Here is a 20216-nt window from a genome sequence, read left to right on the forward strand (position 1 = left end):
TAATATTAGCGTGAGTATTTTTAAGCTAAAAAAGCCTTTTCTTTCTATTTGCACCTTTGCAATATATGTGGGAACAGAAGTGGGCTGGGAGAGAAACTGAAACACTTGCATTTTCTTAGGCTTTCAGTAGGACCAAAGTTTTGGACTTTGTGCTGTGTTCAATTCTGTGTTATTCTTGGTCCCTGTTAGTGTGAAGCTGATGTAAAGCTGGAACAATACAATGGGAAGTCAGGCATCTTGTCTTCAGGCTTTTCCCATCTTTATTAAAAAGGATCTGATCCAAAACATGGGATCTCATGCTTGTCGTGTGCTGAGAGTCTCTGTCTCTGAAATTTCAGCCAGAATCTACATTTCTGTATGAGCCCTATATTTATAAACCTAATTTCAGAAACCCACCAGCTCTGTTGTTCAGAGGAGGTTATTGTGCTGTCCCCTTGGGAACGAGGATTAGCACAGACGTGCCTGCTTGCTCCTCAGCACAGGTGCTTAGTGAAAGAGTAACTGCTTGGAAAGCAGAAAGGAGATCCTTGAAAAGAATTAAGACTGGGCTGATATCCAAGCTGGGAACTGTTCCTGTCCTGTTTGGTTTAGTTCACGCTCATTATATAAACACTGAATGATGGTTGGTTTTGAAGGTGCTGAGCACCTATAGTCTCAATCAATGTGAGTAGGAGTTTTGCATACTCAATGCACATTCCTCGAGGAAAAGGCTTGGCAGAGGATGCTCACCGAGTGCCCTGCTTAATCCTGCTGCTTGCAGGAATTATATCACGAAGGTTTTCTACTGCGCATTTCAGTTAGGGTTAGTAGATTCTTCCTTGAAGGGCAGAGATGAAAAGAGATATCCTTACTTGCTGCATAGCAAAATGGCTCTTGGCTGACTTGGCAACCACAATTAGATATTTTTGAATGGTTTGGCCTCCTATTTGTTCAGGGCTGCTGATGTGTTTGTTCTAAATAGCTGCATGTTGTGTCTCCTGGCAGACCATGCAACAGATGAGTGACCACCGCTATGACAAGCTGACAGTGCCTGATGATGCCGCAGCCAACTGCATGTACTTAAACATTCCCAGCAAGGGCCACGTCCTGCTGCACCGAGCCCCCGAGGAGTACCCAGAGAGTGCAAAGGTGAGAGGCGTGCTGAGGATGCCTGAGAGACCTCCAGCATCCCTGCCCCACCAGGAGGTCGGTGGGAACTGAAATCGGATGCTTTTCAGAATGGGCTGTTGAATCCCATCATGGAGATAGCACATGGAAAAAGGTGGGAGGCTTGGGCTCTGTTCTCATCTCCATTACTCATGAAACACGGTATCTTGTGCCTCTGGTGCTCTTTCCACGTAACTGGATATAGCAACAGCTCCCCCCCGCTGCAGTGTGATGTGTGTGAATCCCAGAGCAAGAAGGCCACGTGCACTGAAAACTTTCATGTTGATTACAAATGATGAGACAGTTTAGCACCTGCTGATAAATCCATGCCAGTTCATTCTGCAGATACTAAAAGGGGGGGAAAAAAGGGATGTAAAGTGAAATGATTTTCTGTTACTTTTTCTTTTCTAAACAGGTATTTGAAAAACTGAAGGACCACATGCTGATCCCAATAGCCAACACAGAACTGGAGAAAGTAGATGGGTCACTCACCTGTTGTGCTGTGCTTATTAACAAAGCTTCAGAATTATGAGTTTACAGAGTCCCTCCCTTGTAACTGGCAATAATGTTACACACAAGGTAGACGAATCTGTATCCACACTTTTATTGTTTTAATTGACAATCTACTGTACCACTGTGCTACTAACCCTTGTTTACAAATTTATTGCTTTGTGAATTTTTCTTATGTCTTTGCAGATGGTATTTAAGGTGGATGTAGGGTTTGTTGGGGGCACATAACTCTGGAAGTATGTTAGTCCCATGGGCTAGCGAAAGACAATTATAATGGCTAACCCCTAGCTTTAGTGATTTAACATACCTGTGTGAAAATTTTATAAAACCCAACTAATTCTCAATATTTCAAGCACCTCTGTTATCTTTACACTATTCCCTTCTGTCTTCTTTTCTCTTACTTCTTTGCTCTGCATATTTTTTTCCTTCCTCAGTTCTCTGCTTTCAGTGGTGCAAGGTATTGGGGGGACTGAAGAAAACTCAGTGGGCTCATGAACTTGGTATCTTGTGTGGTAGGGAAGCTTTCTGCATAGTGGCTGGAACAGTGGGCACTGAACTGTGCTCGCTGTCTCAGCCATATCACATTGCTGCTGCTGGGCAGAGTTGTGGCTGTGGCTGCAATCAGTTTCAGACACCAGGTACCAACTTTGGAAAAAGCTTCCTCCGATGGGAGCGCTGAAGGGCAATGTCTGCCTGGGAAACTTGAATGACAGAAAAAGAGAGTAGCGCAGTCACACAAGATGCCTCCTGCAAGATCAGGTCCCAGTTTCCTGCTAATGCCATGATTTTCAATGTGGTGAGAATGGGAGGGGAGTTTTTAAAAAGGCCGGATCCTAGGGAGCCTCCTGACCACAAAAATGAAAGACTGAGATGCTTTTGGAAAAGTTAAACTTACGAAAGAAATTTAAAGGATGGGGGTTTTAAGTCTCTTTGTTTACATCTTAAAATTTATTTCTGTTTCTCCTTTCTGTTTTCTCCTCTCTTGGAGGCCACTTACTAGCAAAATTCAAAAGAAAAGGGTGATAGAAGGAGTTGAAGGACAGCTATTCCTGGATTATGCCCATGAATAAGAGAAGCTATTTTTTCCTGAAAGATTGGCATTTGTACTTTATCTGCCCTTGGGGCAGTTTTCCTTGGAACAATAACCATCTTATTTTTCCTTTAATTGCATGAATATTTACTGTGGTATTCAGTTAAAGCAAATATAATTTTTGTAGCAGATTCCACAACATGTTTACCCACTGAGTCATACTATTTTTTTTCACTACCACAAAGTGAAACACACACCATTGTATTCACATGCTTCTTGTTAAATCATTTGTAAACTAAGGATGGGAGAAGTTCCCAAACAGAGGCAGTAGCGGGAACTCTCTAGAGCCTGACAAATAGTCTGAACATGTTATCAACTTCCTAGACATCTCCTCCACCTTTCCTGAACCGCTTGTGGCATGTTGCTAAGGTACAGTAGGAAGTGAGTAAGGGGCTCAGGCAACATGGTCTGCAGGAAAGCGAACAGTGTTAACCAAGCACACACTCGGATATCCTTTGGAAACCTGCGTGCTTTTTTGTGCAGTCATAAGGGAGGAAGCACAAGTACTCATATCCACAGGTACTCTTCACCATATCTCTCGCTGCATCTCAGTGGCTAATGAGGGGAGAACCTCCTGCCAGCTACCAGGATACATCTGATGCTTTGTGGGTGCACTGTATGTTGTGATGACACAAGGTATCATAAGGGAGAGAGTAATGATGAGCGGACATATCCTATGGAAAAAGAGAGCATGTCCCAAAGGAAGTCTTTAGCCAGCCAAACAGCAAGTGATTTGTTTGGGGTTTTTTTATGACTGTGCTGTCCCAAAGGGTTATCCTAGTGTTTCCCCTTTGTCTCTTCCATTCCCATGCACAATCATTTAAGCCTGACCCAGGTGGTCAGGCTCTAAGGATATAAATGTTGCAATGGGGAAATCTTTTTCTGCTTTCCCTTGGTGCTTTTTAAATATCTGATAAAGTATCATGCATTTCAAAATAACATTAAAAAGAGATTTTGTGCCAAAAAGTGACCCAGCAGTATTGAACTGTTACCTCCTGGAGGCACGTTGTACTCTGTTAAAAACCTGTGCAGCCATGGGAGCTGTTATACAAAGCCAAAACAGACCCCCTACCCCGACATGTCCATGTACCTCCTGGGGCCTGGCCCCTCTCCATGTCCTTCAGTCCCTCTTCCCTTCTCTCACTAGGGAGCCGGAGCATCCAGCTACACTGGGACAGTGTTAGGCTGTGGGATTTCTATTTTATTTATCTTTGAATCTTTCTGTGGTAGGTTTTTTTTCCTTCTACCCTCTCTGACCTTTCACCTGTCTCTTCTTCCTTAGATTCTCATTTCTAGTTTGCTCATCAAGGCATGATGAGCACTTTTTTAACCTAGAGTGATTTTGCCTTCTGTTGCCTCAGTTCTCCTTATTTGAGTCTTTTTCTGTACTTCTCCCTCTTCACTGTTCATTCCAAAGTATCCCAACCCATGGTGGATGAACCTAAACTCACTCCCTCCTTGAGTAGGTGCCAGGAGAGAGGAGAAACTAAGGGGTCTACTTTGGGTTTGAGCAACTTCTTTTGAGCTGGAAGGATGACTGTCAACAGGAGCTGTAGATCCAGAGAGTGACAAGGGTGACTCCTCTTCTTTAGGGTTACTCCAGAACAGAGAAACATTTGTGGTGGACATTGTTAATACCTCATGTCCTTGAAAGCAATAGAATGGGTGACAAAGCATTCCCCTAGCTCTCCAGGAGAGGGAGAGGAGGAGTTGGGATCTCAGAGCTGAGAAACATCTGTGTAGATTGAGAGGTTGTTTCTTCATCTATTGCCACTTAGATTTCCTTGGCTTCAGGGTGGCATTTTGGTATACAGAAAGAGCAAGGAGTGGCTGAGGGACCTGAATTCCTTCGAGTGTTAATTTCAAGTTGTATTCAAACTCTCTAACTTCAGGCACAAAATTTAGGTGCTCTAAAACCACACCTGCTTTCTCTCTGTTGGTCTCAGTAGATATCACAGCCTCCTAACACAGACGCTCTAAATTACATCTTAGTCTCATGCCAAAAGTTACCGAAGCTGGTTAGTGGGATCGCCCTCACCTCACCGCTTCTAGTGTTAGTCTTTATTCTTGCATTATAAAACAAAAACATTACAAGCACTTCAGTTTGTGTATTTGCAGTATGGTACTAAGAACTAAAATCACGCCAAATGCTTCTTGTTCTTGCTGTTTGCTTTTTTGTTTTGTTTTTTGTTGCCCAAACAAAGAATTAATTTGTGAGGACATTTCTGCAGTGACAAATGTGCATCTTATGGGTGTCCTGTATATTTTGTCACCAGAACATTTCTCAGATGCCTGATATAAATCATCATTCTTGGTTAATATAAATAATAAAATAAAATCCCAAACCAAAAAAGGAGATGAGACACTGAACACTCATAGCTGCCCACATAATACAGTTGATAACAACTGTCAGGATATATGACAGAGCAGGCCAGTACAGAAGTTCTTGTGGTTAATAGCTCAGCGATGGAGATTGAATTACTCATCAAAGGTTTTTTTCCTTTGAGCAATCAGTTTAGCTCAGTTCAAATGAAAGAGCTACAATGTGCATTATAGATACTTCACGGATGTTATCTTTGCTAAGAGTTTAGGGAGATCTGTGATATGTGGGCTTCTTTCTTCAACAGAATGTGAATACAGTGTTTCTCTCTGCAATGAAAATGTGAATGCATACTGTACCTTATGAGATAAACTTGAATTCTTCCATTTATGTATTTTTGTGTTTACCATGCTAATATTCAGTTTTAAATAGAATGCCACTGTGTGAAGTTATGCTCTGATTTTTTTGATGATTTCCATGTGATAGATATAGAGCTCATAGGCACCACTATGTCCAGTTTTGAAAACAAAAAGTCAGTGGACAGAATGCTGTTTGTTCACAGCAAATTGGAGACGAAAGATGGGGGAAAATGAGCTTTTGATTTTATTCAGCTTCTTTTACATTATATCTGTGAAGTCAGAGCCAAATTAATAGAAAACATCAACATTCACATGGAACCATTTGAGGAAAATAATTTACTATTTAAGATTCTCTATTTTTGTTTTTATCAATAAGGAAGCTGAAAAGATAAGCCTGCTTAAAGAATGGTATTTGTTAAGTGATTGTGAACAAAGTATCAGTGGACCTCATGTATTTTCAGAGAAGTTTTAACTGGACGTGTGATGTAAATTGTATAGAGTTGTATGTGAATCGTGTTAGTCACTGTTTTACATTGTATTGTTCTGCAGTGCACAAATGTGACTACTGAGCACAGAAGCGTTACATTCATTAAACTTAAAATCTTGTTGCAGTATATAGTTCCCCACTTTTTGTGCCAAAAACATCAATACATTCCATAATCTGTCCTAATAGAGGTTTGCACTTTGATTTAATTTTTTTTTTTGGTGACTCTTGCAGTTTCAATACTATATATCCCCATCACGAAGGAATAAAGTGTCAGTTGTACCGTGCCCTGTGTAGTTTGTGCTTCTTGTTTTGGAACTGAAAGTATATGTATTTAATTTAATTTAATACTGTTTCATGCTGTCTTTTTATTATGAAGCTTGTTACATGCCTAGAAATAAAGCCAATTATAGACAATGGCACTAAAACCTTTAAGCCTGTTAGGAGAAATCTTGCCTCTTTTTAGAACAAATCACAATTTTAGACTCCACATTTAAGAATAATTTATAGAGAGGAGATATTGCCTATAAGTCCTAGGTACAATGGTTGTGACTATATTTCATTACTGCCAAGGTAAATAAACAGATGTTAGCATACTGTAGTATGTTTCTCTTTAGTTCCTGTATTTACTGTAAGTTACAAAAGGTGAAACTACAAAGGTTTATTGGCATTCCAGTTCTGGTTAAATTATTCACTTAGCTCGTGTGCCTTTTCTCCCCCACGATGTCCAGAGAGGTGACTGCATTCCAGACGTTTCTTCGTGGTAACATGGCAGATGGTCGCATCTGTTTTATATCTAAATACTACCTGTTGTGTGCTACAAGTAGTGCACGTGGGGCTCCTCTCTGCCTGTACCCCTGTGCTCTCATGCCAGTAGGTTACGATACTAGGATCAAGGATCTCAAGAGACGATGAGGTTACTCCAGCTTCATGGCCATGTGTGTAAGTGCTCGTGGGCCGTCAGCGCCATCTCATGGCAACCCAGAAGTCCGTTGTTGGAGGCCTTAATATTGTTGCCTCAGCTTTTTAAGAAATCCAAGATAATTTAACAGAGTAGGAATTAATTAACTGTAACAAAATAATTACATCACTTTTAAACTGTACTGTTTTGCTAGAAATGGGACTTTAAACAAGCCATAATCTGTTACTCTTCTTGCCTGGGAAGCAGGGACAAGGGAAGAATTCATTAGGGCTGATCTAAAAACACTGCCTTTGTACTAACTTAACTGCATTGTTTAAAAGTATGATTTTTTATACTAATATATTTAAATCAGTGCTATGTCTAATGTGGATACTCTTAGTGTGGTGCAATTAATATTTGTAAACTACTGCATTTACATGTGTACCCATATCTACAGGGGAGAGTTGGTATCAATTTACTTGAACTTGTTTCTAAATGGGAATTATTAAAATCAAAATCTATAAAAGCCACTCCCACTTGCCACATTAAGAAGTTTCTCACAGAATATGCAACCTTTAAAGGCGAAATCATAATAATCATTTAAAAAGGAGTGTTCTTTGCAAAAATTAGCTGTAGAATATTACTTCGTCAGAGACTTCTGCACTTGGCTGTATGGATTCACTCCCCATTCTAAGTACATGCTGCCGAAAAAACATCAGTCATTGTCTCCTGCATCATAAAATCCAGATATTCTGATGCTCTCAAAAACCTCATCCCCAAAAATTCATTACCTGTAGGTCGATTGCTGTGGTTTAGTAGCTGAAAACTTGCCATTAGTTGCTGCAGATTCCAAAATTTATTTGTAAGTTTACTGTAGAAATTTATACTAGATGGACATTACATATGAACATACCCATAAAATCAGTGCAACGTCCAAAATCTTCCCAGCTGCCTTGAAAGAAATGACCCATAACTCACTCTACATTGAGGCTCATTTCTGAGTATCGAGTGGCTGTTACCCTCCTGAAATGAGTTTCACACAGAGAGTAGTCTTCTTCCCGCTGTCTGGACCTTTATATCCTGTTAGGGTTTACTGGCATTAAGTCTGCTAAAATATGTTCTATTCTTGTATCTCTAACTGCATGTTCTCTTCTTGATTGATGAAGTTAAATCATTCCAGTTTGTCTCTTACATGGTTCAGGAATCAGCAGCCTTACCCTCCAGACATCACGTGGCTTTGAACTGCACCTCTGGCTGAGCAAGGTTATTAACAAATACTCTAACTCCAGAATGCATGATAGATGTTTTTATCAGCAGTGTTGTACAGAGCCAACAAAGTCTGCAATATAATTCACCTTGAAGAGGGGGAGCTGGAAGGCATGTGGTTTAATAAACAAGGATGGGAATCAGGGGCTGGGAAGATGCCTGGCTCTGTCTCAGAAGTGCCACAATCAGCTTTCCGGAAGCATCAGAGAATCTGAAACCTTTCCATGTATTTGGGTGCATAGCACAGATTAGGGAGGATCAGTATAGGCACTTGGACTTGAAAAAAATGGTCTGAGCAGGAACTAGAGATAAATAGTTTACTTTGTATTTAAGATGATTAATCTAGAAATACACAAACAGCTTAGAGAAATTCAAATGAACTACAGCAAAGAAAGGCTTCTTAGGGCAGGAATAACACCACAGAAGGATTTGGGTTGTGAGCAGAGGTGTGCTGCCAAATGACAAACAATCAGGTCTGCAGGACTAGGTGGCGAGGGTGGGTCTGAAGGAGTTTTCACCGGGCAGATCACAGCAGCGGCAGGGAACAGAGCTGGCTGTGTGCTTTCTGGCAATTGGTTTGGGGATTGGCCGTGATTTTAACACCCAGTTCTACAGAAATCAGCCTGTCACCAAGTGACCAGTCCTTTATTTCTAAGTATTCTGGGCAGGATCTTTGGCTTTATTGAAATGCTGGGAATGCTAGCACTGTAAAATAGGTATCATCATAGTTAACATTAACGGTTGCATTAACAAGGCGTATCAAGCAAAAGGGCTTTGCAAAACTGTAAAACTACTGCAAAACTAGTAGTTTTGCCTTACTGACAGCAAACTCCGATACTGATCACCTCTATTCTACACGCTTTCATGTTTATCCGCTGGAAACTAAGTCTTTAAGAGTGCAGGAATAGCCCAAGTTCCACCTTCGGCAGCCGAAAGAACACCGGTTAATGATGTTTCGGCCGCTGTCCTTTCTCCGAGGGTTCGCCCGGCGGGGCAGGCCCGGGAGCCGGCGGCGGGCGCGTCAGGACGGAGCAGCGGCTCCCCCTGGAGCTGCCCTGGCGGAGGGCCCCGAGCAGCGCAGAGGGACTAAAACTGCCGTCCCCAAAACACGCGGGGAACCATCACCGACCGTCACCCTGAAGCCCCTGGCACGATGTGCCAGCGGCGGCCGCCCCCGCCGGGCGCTGCGGGCCCCAATCCCATCGGGCACCCACGACCCGCCGCCAGCGGAGCGGTCGTCACGCAGCCCCAGGAGGAGGCGGAAGCGGCCTCTGCCGCTGACAGGCCCGGAGAGGGGCAGCTTCAACCCTCCGCTGCAGCCAGGAGTGTGGTGGCGGGACAGCGAGGCGGCCGCCCGTACCCAGCCCGTGCCCGTCTCGTGCGGCGGGATGAGGCGGGATGAGGCCGCACCCCACTCCAGCCCCGCTCCAGCTCCCGACGCGGGGGAGCCGCGCGCCACTCCGCGCACGCGCGAATGGGCGGGGCTCGGGGGCGGGGCGGGGCGCGGTCCCTGAGCGCCCATTGGTGGGGCCGGCGGGGGCGGGGCCGGCCTAGAAGCACCGCCCCGGGCGGGTTTCCCCAGCGGTGCCGGGCTGGGGCCGCCATGGAGGGCCCGGGGCCCGGGTCGGGGTCGAGCTCGGGGCTCGCGGGGCGGCCGCTGACGGAGGACGAGATGGCGGAGGTGAAGAAGGATGTAAGTGGCGGGCTGGGCCCAGAGCCGCAGTGCCCGGGCCGGGCGCGGAGCTGCGTGTGGGGCCCGGTTGTGGGGAGCGGAAGGAGGGACCCGGGGCCGCCGCCTCCGCTTGGTCACGGCGGGCGGGCCCGGCCCCGCGGCGCCGCTGGGAAGGCGGCGGGGAATTCCGGAGTCCCCGCGGTGTGAGGCCGGTAGTGACCCGCAAAAGCTTAGCCCTGGGCCCGGTGTGCACCCGCGGTCCCGGCTGCCGGCTGTGCCGCTGCGAGCGGCCCGCCCCTGTGTGGCGTTTCAAGGCCAGAGCAGCGCGGGGTCGGTTCTCCCGGTGTCTCTGCACCAGGATAGGCCACAGGAGGCAGCAGCCGGGATGAGTAATTAACGTGGTACCCAAAGCCTGGCTGTACATGTATGTGCTACTCCTGGTGTCAATAAAATTCGCTTTTAGAGAGCGTGAATATCTTCATTAAATATAGTTAAATACTTTTTATTGAGTCTTCTTGTTCTGTATTTTCCTGATCTTCCCCCCCCCCCCTATTTTTTCACTGATTTTTGGATTCTGAGGGAATACTTCATCCTGATTCAGTCTGGATTAATTTATCTCCTTGTGAGACTGGGAAGCAAGCAATGTGCTAACCAACCTCAACAAGTGATTGGTTAATTAAAAAAAAATTAAATCACAGTTTATCAATTACTTATTGCCCATCCATGTTTGCAATTTACAGTGCGTTATGTTTGACTTATTGGGGGTTTTATGTTCCTTTAAAGTGCAGTAAGGACTCTTAGGATTTCGATTTTGGTTTCTTAGTAGCTTTATGCTTATGTCATTTTTATTAAATGCTTTGTTTGGTTCTGTGAGACATGTTCAAGTTAGTACTTGCTTCTGTGGAACCACAGGGTAATACTGCAATAGCTGGCATCTGGTAGTTACACCAGAAAAGGACAAGAACTGCTTAAGTCAAACTATATACAACACAATATGTGTGTTAATCTGTGTCAGTGACTGAACCCACAGCTGGAAGCCAGCTTGCAAGAACATCTTGGTCTGGGTAAGCTTGTCTTGAGGAGGATATGGTGAGCCATATAAAACCATTGATGCTGAGTAGGGTCACAAAAGATAGTGTGCTTTCCTGGGAAGATGATCTCTGAGGGAATGTGGTCTGGTACTAAGTGTTACAGTTCGTGAAGATGGGAAGTGGCACTGCTGGTGAAGTGCTTAAGGCAGATGTCTCTGCTTTCCCATGCCCAACACTGACTGCATGTTGGGGCTTTAGATGATCAAGAGTCACCTTCCATGGACAGACTTCCACCTCTATAGAGAGGACTCGAGCAACCAGTTTACACTTGTACACTGAAGTTATGCTGCAGGGGGAAATAGAGTTGTTTTGCTTTTGCTAGTCATCAGAATTGCAGTGGTCTGTGCAGCATGTTAGAGGTGTGCAAGGTGCTTCAGGTGTTTAGTCTAAAATATTGAACCAAAAGAAGGCACTTTGCTGAAGACAAAAAGCAGCCAGTAGTGTTGATGAGAGTATGTACATTTAAGGATGAAAGCACGTGTGTTTTGGATGGCAGTAATCTGTCAATTTGTCAATAGTGGTGTTTACTTACAAACCTTTTAAACTGTGAATATATTCATGCTGTTGATCTGACACTGCTTTTGCTCTATGTTCAGAAAATATCAGCATCTGCAATATTTTGGAATTGTGCCTCATGAATACAAATAGTATGGAAATGTGGCAGTAGGGTGGTCAGTGAGAATGTCTGTAGACAAAGGTGCTGTTTGATATAATCTCTTTTCATTTTTAGTTGTTTACTGTTTTGAGATGTGCTAACCACAGACTTGATGTAATTAACATTTTCTATAATAGTCAGCTTATTTCTTAATATGCATTAGAACTCCTGAATTCCCTCAAAGAACTAATGAAAAGGATAATTAGGTAATAGGTTTTTTAAAATTTTTTTACACTAGAAAAATCTCATCTAAGTAGTGCAGTGGCAGCTTTAAAAACTCTTTGGCTAACCTGTATCAAAATCAAATCTGTAGGTTTCAGCTACAGACTTCTAAATAAATGGAAGTGTTGGCTAATACTAGTTGGCTTTGTTTTTCAGGCTTTAGAAAGGATGCGTCCTTACCTGTGTGATAAAATCATAGCCGAGAGACACTTTGATTACCTGCGTTCAAAGAAAATACTCACTCGAGAGGACACTGAAGAAATTTCTGCTCGATCTTCCAGCAGGAAAAAAACTGGGAAGTTATTGGACTACTTAGCAGAAAACCCAAAGGGACTAGATGCTTTGATTGAATCTATCAGACGAGAAAGAACACAAAACTTCCTGTTACAAAAGATAACTGATGTAGTGTTGAAAGTCAAAAATGAAAAGCTTGAAGCTCTCAAAGGTAACAAGTTTATAATAATGTGTGTAAGACGTAAGTTTTATTTTGAGGGTCTGCAAAATTAAAGTCCTCCTCTACTGTTTGGAACAACATGTTTGGAAATATCACCAGTTTGGGCTTAAGATCCTAGTGCTTGTATCCTGGCTTTGCCTTTTTACTATCTAAACACATTGTAAATAACTAATTGCAAAAATACCCCCTGTTGTGTTGTTATGGTGGATAAATCTATCCTCACATTTCAGTTTTGCTTTTCAAAAATAGGTGGTTATCTTCCACCTTGCATTTCTCTTGAAGCTATTTGCTGCAGTGGCAGGTTGCTCTGGTTTTGTTCAGCTTTGCACCTCAGCAGAAGATATGCCAGCAAATGCAACCTGAGGGGAGTTCCCCTGTATGTGTTCAATGCCAAAGCTTAAAATTAGACACTGTAAATACGTGTGTGCATTGTTTCATACAGGCACAGAGGTTTTGTTGACACACAAAGCTTGAAGTGACTACGTGTATTCGTATTTTAAGGCAGAGGAAGAAAGTATAAGCTTTCTACACCAAAAGCTTTACTTCCCCTTCCACACTCAAAAGAGAAATAAAGAAGGAAGAAGTATGTTTTAACCCTAGAGATGAAGGGCCTGAAGTTTTCTCTGGCTTCAAGTAAAACAGCCTTCAAATGCTGTCCACTCTGGAGCTGAACCATATAGCTGAAGCTTTTAAAGCTTTGAAGAACACAGAAAAATCAAACAAAAATTGGGCTGAAAGGCTAAAGTGACTTTCTGAAATGAACCTTAAATTACAGTGCATCTTTGACAAATAGTAGCTGATACTGAGGTGCAGAGAAACCATTCACATCAGCCTAGATAACGTGCATGTTTGTTTTTTAATTTGTTATGAATATTGGATGTCACAGGGGAGATGAAGTGTTAAAAATACAGACAATTAATCTTTGACAGCCTTACTGTTATATAAATCAGAGCACAGTTTTAAGAGGGCACCATACTCTAATTAAATCCAGTTTCTGTCTTTTTGTCTTAGGTCTAAGCTGCAGCACCTGTATGACCTCACTGTACGGAGGAACAAATAATCTTTCTAGATCATTTTCTGATGAATCGAATTTTTTTGATAAAACAAAAGACAAAGAGTCTACCCAGGTACATCATCCAGAAGAAGATTATAGCACTGCCGCTTTTGTGTCTGCTGTCTCTCTTCATTCAATGAATTTACCAATTGCAGAGATAGGAAATTCACAGAGCACTGTTTTCTCAGCCACCCTCCCAGGGCCTGGAGACCCAGGTGCACCCCCTCTGCCCCCAGAGCTCCAGTCAGACCAGCAAGATCCATGTACTAGTTCAAGTGACAATTGCTTTTTGCCTTTAAGATCACGTTCTCTTCAACCACAGTGAATGTAGTAACGTTGGTATGTTCATTCAAATGGTACTGAAACTTTGTGTGATGTCTCATACAGGTTAAAAAGATGTTGTTTTGAAACTGTTAGCAAAATCAGAGGAAACAATATATAATCTATGCATTTTCTGTTTTAAGTCTTACTTTGTAATTTTATGGCTCTGGAGCTGCTTGATTTTTTTTTTTTCGTTTTGTTTTGGTTTTGTTTCGTTTTGTTTTCCTTTAGGGAGCTTTTTTTCAAAATACCTTGATACTATACCAGCAAAGGTTTGTTTTTTAAACCAACGTGCATAAGATTTCACATGTAGCTGCAGATATTTATGCTAGAATTATAGAACAAATGGGTTTTTTCTTCCTACAGAAACTAACAAGTCAGCTTTTCTTAGTGTTTCTGTAATGGCTGAATTGGGAAAGATAGTTAGGAAAAGTAGTGAGTATGGAAAAACAAAAAATAACTTTCCAAACTAAAACTTTAAGCTTACTTACCAAAAAGGTTAAACTCATTTACCAAGTTAAATGTTTCTCAGTAGGATAATTTCCTGCTCTCCATGTATGTGTGTGCAGCTCCATTTGCTAAAAACCTTACAAATCTGGCCAAATCTGTAGCTATGCTTATTTGCAAGGAGTCTATTCATTGTCTGAACTTTGTCCTACTGGTAAACCAAAAGGCACTGGATATCAAAAATATACTTCTGCAAGTCTTGACATGTTATTCTTGTATATTAGTTTGAGATTCCTGATTCGAGATGCACTTTAAATATAAATTCTCATTAGTACTGGAAAAAGGATGTAAACTGCTGTAACAGCATCATGAGGGCTGTAAGAAAATGTTGTTGTAGGATGCCTTTGAGGAGCAAAGCTTATATGTTTTGTCTCAGTAGGGAAAAGTGGAGAAGTCCTGTAACAAGAAAGTATCCATACCTGAGGACTTCTGGAAATGTGGCACTTCAGATACCTCCTTTTCAAAGCAGACAGACAGGTTTACATTTCAAATTGTTTAAGAGTCAAATGCATTTTAAACTGCTTCAACATGGGAAGGTTCTCATTTCTTGACACAGTGTAACATACTGTATTCCTCTCACACTCTTGAGTTGTAATCTGCCTTTAATGCAGGTGGCCTATAATAATTTTAAAATTAGGTAAACTCTTACTTGGACATGTGTACAGTTGTGTTCTGTGGTACTACACTTAAAAGTGATGAGATGTTTTCAGTATATCAAAGGGTAGGTTTGTATTTAAGGCCCTCATACTGTGCTATAGTCATATAATTCCATTTAAATTCACAATGAGGTAATATTCCTAAACTGCTCTCCTTTTATGGAGATAGGTCATCTGCAGGACCTCAATATAGTCTCTATAAATTGTTTTTCATTACTACTCTGGTTTTGGAAGTAGGTGAAAATAAACTGCAATATTCAACTACACTCCATACTGAGTATATGAATAGCTTACATCTGATAATGATGTGTTTATAAGAATCCTTGTTTTTCCTGTATGCATCTACAGTCATAGACGGTCAGGACAGTGAAAGTGCTTTTCAGTGAAACTGCCTGGATTAGATGGCACTCTGGAAGTTAAGTGCCTAAATATGCAAGCAAAACTTTGCTCTCTAACACGAAATTAAGGGTAGGCTGAAATCCCTCTCTTCCATTAACTTGTACTGTAGTTGCACTTACTTGAGATGTCTAAAAAGTGATTCATCTAAATGCCCACTGTAACCACTTAAAGAGCTGTGCTTAGGTTTGGGTCCCTTCCTGGATTCTTGTAAAGGGAGGAGAGCGAGCAAGCTTGGCCTTAACAAAGAAAGTGCCTCAGCTCAGGGTGGAGGCTGCCTTGCAGCTCTCACCTCACACTGGGGTGTGCCACCCACCCAGCACGCAGCCTGCAGGAAGCCTACCCTACAGGGACTGCTCCCTGGGAAGCTACTGACCTGAGACCTTGAATGAATGTATTATCCTACCAAATGTTTATAGCGTGCATTTTGTAAAAATATTTTTATCACAACTTTTGGAATAAATTCTTTTGTATAGTTGCCTGTTTGCCTGCCTGCCTCTCTTGTTATTAAGATGTGCAGGTTGCAAGAGCAAGTGCCGATAAGTGGATGTGTGGTTTTGGTTTTGTGTGTGCGGGAGGCCTTTGTTCTCCTTGTCTTGTTAAAGAGGTTTGTCTTTGGTGGAAAGACTGACTTAATGTGAAACGCCTGTGCCAGTAGGACTGCACTCAAGAGCAGTCTATAGGGCAAACATGCATATGAAATCAAGAACTCAGCAGCTTAAATAGTTTCTGTGGTTCATGTTTAGTATTACTAACCTGATTCTTGCTTTTTTTTTCAAATTACTGCTCAGCTTCCTACAGGTGTGAGAAGTGTTGCCTCCAACCATGCATATATTGACTTCATTCTTTAATTAAGATCTTTATTTTCATTAATGGGGGAGAAACAAGAACTTTGAGTGCTGAGGAACATGACTCAAAAAAGGAATTGCAAATGTTGCAGGGACTGTGGAGTTTCACTTCAGTGGTTGTTTTCATTGGACTTTGTGTGTAGGGCTTCTGTCAAAATAATGATCATGACACTGATTATGAAAGGTAACCTGGACACAGTTTCAGTAGCTTTACAGTAAAGGAATTGATTGTATTATAACCAAAACCTCTTGCTCAGACCTTATCCTGCTTCCGTGGTAGTATAAGTAATCTGGACATGGAATCATAGAATACACTGAGTTGGAAAGGACCCATCAGGATCGTTGAGCCCAACTCTTAGCGCTGTGCAGGACACTGCAAGAATCACACCATGTGCCTGATAGTGCCATCCAAATCTCTCTTGAACGCAGACAGGTCTGGTGCTGTGACCACTTCCCTGGGGAGCCTGTTCTGTGCCCGACCACCCTCTGGGTGAAAACCTTTTTCCTGATATCCAGCCTAAACCTCCCTCTACACAACATTGCACCATTTGAACCATGTCAGTAAGTATTTTAGCTGATGCAGTAACAGATAAATATAGCTACATTTATATATGTGTGTGTATGTGTGTGTGAACGACAAGGGCGGTCTAATAGGAACTTTTTCCAACAAATTTCACAAATCTGTTGTGATAAAGATACCCTACTGGATAGACAGCGCTGGTCAGCGCTATGTCTGCCCTAGGTTAGCCCAGTGGCCGGACATTAAAGGAAAACGTGTTTTCCCTTTAGGCCTGCAGGTGTGAAAAGATAGAAATGGAGGTTGCTCGGTTTTGTGTCTGATTTTCGGTGTCTGTCTCGGGTCCCTTGGAGGAACGCACCCCGCACTGTGGCGGGAGCCCTGCATCGCCTGGCGGGTCAGCTCTTCCCTCCTCCCGCTGGATCCCTGCTCCCGGTGCCCGCCGCGGTTCCCCCGAGGGCGGTGCGGTGCCGCTCCGGCCGCGGCGGGGCCGGAACCCTCGGCGCGGGCGCGGTTTCCGCGGGCGGTGCGAGGCGCGGCCCCGCCATGGCGGCGCAGGGGGAGGACCCGCTGGGCTATTTCGCGGCCTACGGCAGCTCCAGCTCCGACTCGGAGCCCGACGAGCCCCAGCCCGACGAGCGCCCTGCGGGGGCCGGCGCGTCCGTGGGGGGCAGCCCGGGGCGGCCGCGGCTGCCGCCGCCCGACGAGCTCTTCCGCCGGGTGTCGCAGCCGCCCGCCTTCCTCTACAACCCGCTCAACAAGGAGATCGACTGGGAGAGCCGCGTCCTGCGGGCGCCCGAGGAGGTGCGGGGGGCGCGGCGGCGGCCGAGGCGCCGGCAGGGCCGTCCCTGGCCCTCCTGCGCAGTGTGACGGGCGCTCTGGTCTCTCCCGCAGCCCCCCAGGGAGTTCAAGGTGTGGAGGAGCAACGCCGTGCCCCCGCCGGAGACCTACAGCCCGCCCGAGAAGCCGCCGCCGCCGGCGCCCGCCGTGGACATGGCCATCAAGTGGTCCAACATCTACGAGGACAACGGCGACGACGCTCCCCGGCCGGCCGGCAAGGCCAAGTTCCTGCCGGACGAGGAGCAGGAGCCCCTGGAATCGGGTGAGACCCTGGCGTGGGGCGGCTGTGCCCTGCACAGGCTGGGTGTGTTTCGAGAGCCGAGCTGGGCGGGCGGGTCCCTGAGTGGTCGGTGAGCGGAGCCCTCCCTGCCCTGAGCCCGGAGGAAGCTCCGCAGGCCTGTCTTGCATCCCCGGCTGCCCAAGGACAGAGCGCTCTGCCTGCGGGGATGGTCGAACTGCGCTGCCGGTGTTTCGACTTTCCTAGAGTCAATATAGAGCCCCCCAGCATTCCCTCCGCTCCTGTCCCATTGCCATTAGCAGGGAAGGATTAAAGACTGTAGAGCTCTAGTTCTGTGAATGTAACAGCTTCAGTCATGGTGCTGCTAAAACGGTATGAAAGCTTCTTCAGGTGTTGCTGTGTTGACCTTGGGTGTAGATGTAGGTCAGATTATTTTTGCAAAACTTGAGGTCCAAGAGGGGAATTAAATAGTATGTCCATGTGACAGATTACTGAAGAAAATATTTACTATCCCCTTCACTTTTAATCATGGTACAAGCTGCAATGGTAATCTAGGAAGTAAAGAAATATTTGACAGGTGGGAGGAATTACTTTTTTTTTAATTGCTGGAGAAAGAGAATAACCAGCAACGACCAAGAGAACAAAACCAGAAGAAGAAATTCTGGGCTTTCAGAACACACAATAATGTTTTGGTTCACCAGTAAAGTTCTCAGCAAACCTTTTCCAAAGGAATGTGTTTTTTACTGTCTTACTCTTTTTTTACCATATGTCTTGCTCCATGTGTTCTCTGTGTTCATCCCATACATTTCTCTTAGTCTTCATCTAAAGTAAGACTATAAATGGTTAATTAACCTTGACATTATTTCCTGCTTCTAAAATGTCCTTTTCTAGCTTTTCTTATTATCTATTCAAATAATAAGTTTTTTAGAACAGGTACTGTACAATAGCATAAAGCCTCTTCTTAAGTTATCCTTAGTGGTCTATGGTAGTAATAACAAATAACCGTTCCTGTTCTGTCCACACACTGTCTGTATTCCAAAAATGAGGATATTATCAGTTAATACTACTGTGTCTTTTTTCCAGGCCTCTCAAGGGTGGTTAAGTCAGTTTTTCTGAGACAAGGATGGTGTTTAAGACAAAATACTGGCTTTACTGACTTTGATTAACTCTGTCTTTTATTTAAAGATGGTGAAAAAGATGATGAACCAGCTTCTGCTAAGAAACGTAAAGTAGACTCTGGAGAGCAGGCGAAGAAGAAAAAGAAGAAGGTATAAGCAGGGTGTGATGGATTTAGACATAATGAAAATTTCAGTGAACTTGGATTCCTCTGCTGGAATGGGAAACAAATACATGTTTACTGAATTTCTCTCTCCTGTTGGGTAGGGAATTTTATTTCTGTAGTATGCTTGCCTTTTGGAAAGCACAAAATTAAATGGACAGTGTTGTCATAGAAACTTGTTTACCAAACAAAATTTAAACCTGTTTATTTAAAAGGAGGATTTAAAAGAGGGATCCATTGCTATGGATACTTGTACTCATGCAGGTTAGAGGGCTTCATAATATTTTGTTTATCAAGAAACCTGGTAACATGAGTTTTTCTGGACTGACTTTTCCATTGTGTCAAAACCTTTTATAAAGGAGTATATACTAAAGATTTTTTTAGGTACTGTTCTGTGATACGTTTGCATATTGTTGTTTTTAAATGTATGTCTAGACTGCAAATAGATCACTGGAATAAAACCACATTTGAAAACATCTGCAGTATAAATATTGCATTGCATGCATGGTGAATAAGAGGGATGAATTCTATACTATATGCCACTCAGGGATGTATGACTCAACAGATTCCTTAGAGGTTTTTTTGTTTAAATAAATATACAACTACAATCTGAAAAAAAAAATGGACCTAATAATGGAGTTCAGTATTTTATAATTATTTTGGTATTATGGGATCTGCATCAGTGAATCATGAGACTAACTGATGCAGGAAGAATTGAAGCATTTCATGTATTCTTCCTGAAATAGAAAATAGAATCTAGATATTTATGTGGATGAAAATTATAACAAAGCTGTGATGGTTTTTATTTCCAAATTGTATTTATTTCAGTACAAACAGTTGGTAATATTCTAAAAGTGCTAGTCGATGTATGTTGCATTTGTGACATCTTGCTCCATGGAGTTTTGAGTCTGTGTATGAAAAGGTACCAGCTGGCACTGGATTGAAGGAAGGGTTGCTCTAGGTTTCTTTTCATATAAAGATTTTGTGCCTTAGGAAGTCTGCAGTGAGATTAGGGCCTACTAATAGAAGTTTATTAAATTAGATTTTAATGTAAACATTTGTGCTTTTTCCTACTGTCTTGGACTGCCTTTCCTTTGGCAGAACAGACTTTGTATGCATATGTGCTAATATGATGTTAATATTTTTAAGTGATTTTTAAAAAATCTTTTGAATGTCAGTATATAGAAAAATGTATTCATTTTTAGTGAATATGTGAAATTATCAACAAGTTATGCCATTCTAACCTTGGCAGTGTGCTGATGCTTTCTCTGGATCCTTGTCTGCCTGCAGAGTCCGCAACTGCTCCTTGCCAATTTCACAGGCTGTCGAGCCAAAGCTGTGATGTATTCCACCCCTTCTGTGCTGTTAGTCTGGAAACCATTCAAAAAAT

The 20216-nt window shown here is 43.1% G+C and overlaps 3 protein-coding genes across 3 annotated transcripts in view; all 3 read left to right on the forward strand.

Moving 5' to 3' along the window:
- Positions 1-6201, forward strand: part of DDAH1 (dimethylarginine dimethylaminohydrolase 1) — a 58936-nt gene extending 52735 nt beyond the window's left edge. The window contains exons 5-6 of the mRNA XM_027651712.1: positions 985-1128; positions 1562-6201. Coding sequence (XP_027507513.1) covers positions 985-1128; positions 1562-1678 — 261 coding nt within the window. The 3' untranslated portion in view covers positions 1679-6201. The remainder of the gene's footprint in view (positions 1-984; positions 1129-1561) is intronic.
- A 3432-nt stretch (positions 6202-9633) lies between these two features.
- On the forward strand, positions 9634-15577 carry BCL10 (BCL10, immune signaling adaptor). Its single transcript, XM_027651803.1, has 3 exons — positions 9634-9769; positions 11873-12161; positions 13182-15577. Exons 1-3 carry the CDS (start codon positions 9680-9682, stop codon positions 13547-13549), a joined length of 747 nt encoding a protein of 248 aa, XP_027507604.1. The 5' UTR covers positions 9634-9679; the 3' UTR covers positions 13550-15577.
- Positions 15578-16950: 1373 nt separating this feature from the next.
- CUNH1orf52 (chromosome unknown C1orf52 homolog) lies at positions 16951-19881 on the forward strand. The gene is made up of 3 exons (XM_027651601.1): positions 16951-17273; positions 17364-17571; positions 18733-19881. Exons 1-3 carry the CDS (start codon positions 17016-17018, stop codon positions 18819-18821), a joined length of 555 nt encoding a protein of 184 aa, XP_027507402.1. The 5' UTR covers positions 16951-17015; the 3' UTR covers positions 18822-19881.
- Positions 19882-20216: the final 335 nt, after the last annotated feature.

The sequence above is a fragment of the Corapipo altera genome, unplaced genomic scaffold (genome assembly GCF_003945725.1).
Source record: "Corapipo altera isolate COAL_440 unplaced genomic scaffold, ASM394572v1 57, whole genome shotgun sequence".
NCBI classification, from domain to species: domain Eukaryota; kingdom Metazoa; phylum Chordata; class Aves; order Passeriformes; family Pipridae; genus Corapipo; species Corapipo altera.

Excerpts from the sequence above, each read along its gene's own strand:
- BCL10 (XM_027651803.1), top strand. The coding sequence starts at position 9,680 with ATGGAGGGCCCGGGGCCCGGGTCGGGGTCGAGCTCGGGGCTCGCGGGG. Across the intron at positions 9,770-11,872 it reads TGGCGGAGGTGAAGAAGGAT|GCTTTAGAAAGGATGCGTCC; the intron begins GTAAGTGGCGGG and ends TTTGTTTTTCAG. Across the intron at positions 12,162-13,181 it reads AAAGCTTGAAGCTCTCAAAG|GTCTAAGCTGCAGCACCTGT; the intron begins GTAACAAGTTTA and ends TTTTTGTCTTAG.
- CUNH1orf52 (XM_027651601.1), top strand. The coding sequence starts at position 17,016 with ATGGCGGCGCAGGGGGAGGACCCGCTGGGCTATTTCGCGGCCTACGGC. Across the intron at positions 17,274-17,363 it reads TCCTGCGGGCGCCCGAGGAG|CCCCCCAGGGAGTTCAAGGT; the intron begins GTGCGGGGGGCG and ends TCTCTCCCGCAG. Across the intron at positions 17,572-18,732 it reads GCAGGAGCCCCTGGAATCGG|ATGGTGAAAAAGATGATGAA; the intron begins GTGAGACCCTGG and ends TTTTATTTAAAG.